Here is a 3,197-nt window from a genome sequence, read left to right as displayed (position 1 = left end):
ACATGAAGCTGACAGCTTTTTCCTCCATAATTCTAGGTGAGGCTCCGCCCCCACCTGCCTCCCCTGACCGCGCATCCCTGATATATATACACCGGCCTATAGCTGATTCTCTGTTCATTCTGTCTGAGTCTCTCTGGCTTTGCCACCGTTCTGCTGTCAGTCTGCTGAGCTGCTCTTATGTATCACTGAAGTGAGTTTAATAATCAGCTTTGTATTGATGGGAAACTTTTACACCAATTTGTGCATCAAAATAACAGACCCCGGGGGCCGCATCCATGAGACTCCTACGCCTGCCGGTGAGGTTGGTGCGTGACCTCGCTGTGCCGATGCACTAAAAACTGATTTAGTCATTGTAACCTGTACAATGAGATTCACTGACATCCCGCCAAATGCCAAAAGAAGATCACTGAATCTCAAACTCCCTGCTCCTATCAGGAGGAGTATTCACTAAGAAATGACAGCTTAAAGAGACCCTGTCATCACTTTAACAACTTCCAAGTAAAAGCAAGCAAGAACCAAGTGTTGTGAATGTGTATTCCCCGTGTTCCATTCCATTCTTTCTTCAGTTTCTTTGCTTGCAATAGTCCAGCAAGATAATTTTGCTTCTTCTATTGTTTGGCCAAAAGTAAGTGAATCCTCACCGATATCTGCCTCCTGTTCTTTCATGTTTGGTGACCCCTGCAATTCTCTGCGCTGGCTTACTTTGTAGATTGGTCTGCAGCCTCCACCTCACGTTGTATTGTTCTGTGAAGCCAGCACACGTCCGGGGCTCCTTGTTAGTCCCGCGCTTTCACTCCTAGCATTCAGTTCCTTGTACTGATCTCCTTTGATCACGGTGTTGTGCTTTGTCGGTGTATCATGCTCCAACTGCACCTATCGTGTAGGGATGCACCGATACCAATACTAGTATCGGTATCGGTGCCGATACCGAGTATTTGGGTGAGTACTCGTACTCGCCCAAATGCTCCGATACCTAGCACAAGTACTTCCTGTATCAGGAAGCCGGGCAGCGCGTCATTACATCCGGTTTCCTGATTGGCCGGGAAACGGCTCCATGCTCTCTCGTCACTTGTGATGAGAGAGCATGGACCCAACTTCCCGGCCAATCAGGAAGCCGGGTAGCGTGTAATGACGCAGCGCCCGGCGTTCTGATTGGCCGGGAAGCCGGCGTCAGGCTCCCTCGTCATCTCATGAATCATAATATTAAGAAAGTGACCTCAAAGCATTAGTTTGTATTGCTTTAGAAAAAAATGTGACCTGTCCCTTTAAGAAAAAGTATCGGTCATTGGTATCTGCGAGTACTTGATCAAAAGTATCGGTACTCGGTCTTAAAAAAGTGGTATCAGTGCATCCCTATCGTGTATCGGTGTATCATAACGCACAGGGGTAGAGGTACTCTTAAAAACTAGACCACACCGGGACTCGTGTACACACACTCACACATGCACAATCGCACACAGACACACAAAGGGTGAACTCGATGGACCTGCGTCTTTATTTAACCTCAAATACTGTGTAATACTATGTAACAATGCTCCAACTGCACCTATCATGTATCTAAATATATTATACTCATATACATATGTATTTACACATATTTCTCAGTAGCTGAAAAGGATATAAAACCACATGTATGCATCAAATTACTTTACATACAGACAGGGCGACCAAACTCATCAAGGGGATGGAGGACCAGAGCTACGAGACACGGCTACTAAATTTAAACATGTTTACATTGGAAGTAAGGAGATTAAGGGGGGACATGATTCTCATGTACAAAATGTTCTATAGTCATAGCAACATTAGCAACAAACTCTTTAAGATTAATTCCGTAACAAGGACTAGAGGCCACCACCTGAAACTGGTAGAAAAAAAATTCAAACACAAGGGGCGGAGGGGGTTCTTCTCAGTTCGCGCGGTTAGGGTCTGGAACTCGTTGCCTCAAGCAGTAATTTCCGCAATTAATCTGGAATCATTCAAGAAGCTTTTGGACGACTTCCTGAGAGACCGAAATGTACAAGGGGTACAGGTACTCCTAAGAATGAGAACACTCATGGACCTATACACACACACACGCACAACAGGTTGGACTTGATGGACTTATGTCTTTATTCAACTTCAAATACTATGTAAGATATTACCTCATTAAAGCATAGCTCCCGACCATCCCTCATTTGGAGGGACTGTCCACCCTTCTTTGGAAAAATCAGATTTTGAAGAATCAAAGTTTATTCATATTCCATAAATCCTGATATGATGCCACTCCATTCATAATAAATGTCTACCCAGATATATACGAGAGTAACAATCAAGTAGGTATCTAACGTGCCTATACTACTATATTCATATATATATGCTACATCTTTACCTTTGTTTTTAGTTGGAGGATATAAAAATATATACTGTATATTGTTTTTAGCTGTTTGACATTTACCTGAGCCCCCCCTCCCCCCTGTTAGGCTCCACCCCTTTTTGTTGGCATAAATTGTGGCTGCGATTATTAGAAGGGATAGTAATAATATTCTCACTTGTGTCTGTGTGTTAACTTTCAGGTGTGCCTGCTGTATTTGTTACAATCTGGGCCCGGGAAAGAGCCACATTTGCAGATACAGAGTGAGTACAACGTTATCCCTTAGATAAAGAGAACCTGTCACCCGACATAGCAGAGGTAGCCATGTTCTGAGAAAGAGAAACATTAAATATTTGGGATGGAAAAGAGCCGGAGAGATGGAAATTCTGGATTTTTTTTTTTCCTGGAAAAGAAAGCGATCATTGAGCTGGAGCTACAATAATATAATATCGTATTAAACACGCACATTGGACACAATGAATGTTATTCTTTTTATTTAATGACAAATGCAAGTTAGGTTTTTATAGTGTAAACATGCAAATTAGTAATATTTGTCACATTCATAATAAATATCCTCCGGCAAAATCAATGAAATATAAAAAATTATGGATGCACCGATACCGATACTAATATCGGTATTGGTGCCGATGCCGAGTATTTGGCCCAGTACTCGTACTCGGCCAAATGCTCCGATGCCTAGCCTGATACTTGAGCTTCCGGTATCAGGAAGCCGGTCAGTGAGTCATTACACCCTGCCCGGCTTCCTGATTGGCCGGGAAGCCGGCTCCATGTTCCCTCGTCACTTTTGACAAGGGAGCATGGAGCCGGCCAATCAGGAAGCCGGGCA

The 3,197-nt window shown here is 43.5% G+C and overlaps 1 protein-coding gene across 1 annotated transcript in view; it reads left to right on the top strand.

Moving 5' to 3' along the window:
* Positions 1–217: 217 nt before the first annotated feature.
* LOC108799762 (parathyroid hormone/parathyroid hormone-related peptide receptor-like) overlaps positions 218–3,197 on the top strand; it is a 34,796-nt gene continuing 31,816 nt past the window's right edge. Inside the window, exons 1-2 of the mRNA XM_018571672.1 lie at positions 218–296; positions 2,553–2,613. Of these exons, the coding sequence (XP_018427174.1) occupies positions 218–296; positions 2,553–2,613 (140 nt within the window). The remainder of the gene's footprint in view (positions 297–2,552; positions 2,614–3,197) is intronic.

The sequence above is a fragment of the Nanorana parkeri genome, unplaced genomic scaffold (genome assembly GCF_000935625.1).
Source record: "Nanorana parkeri isolate BGI_ZX_2015 unplaced genomic scaffold, ASM93562v1 scaffold1807, whole genome shotgun sequence".
Lineage (NCBI taxonomy): Eukaryota > Metazoa > Chordata > Amphibia > Anura > Dicroglossidae > Nanorana > Nanorana parkeri.
This window is presented reverse-complemented; position numbering and strand designations above follow the sequence as displayed.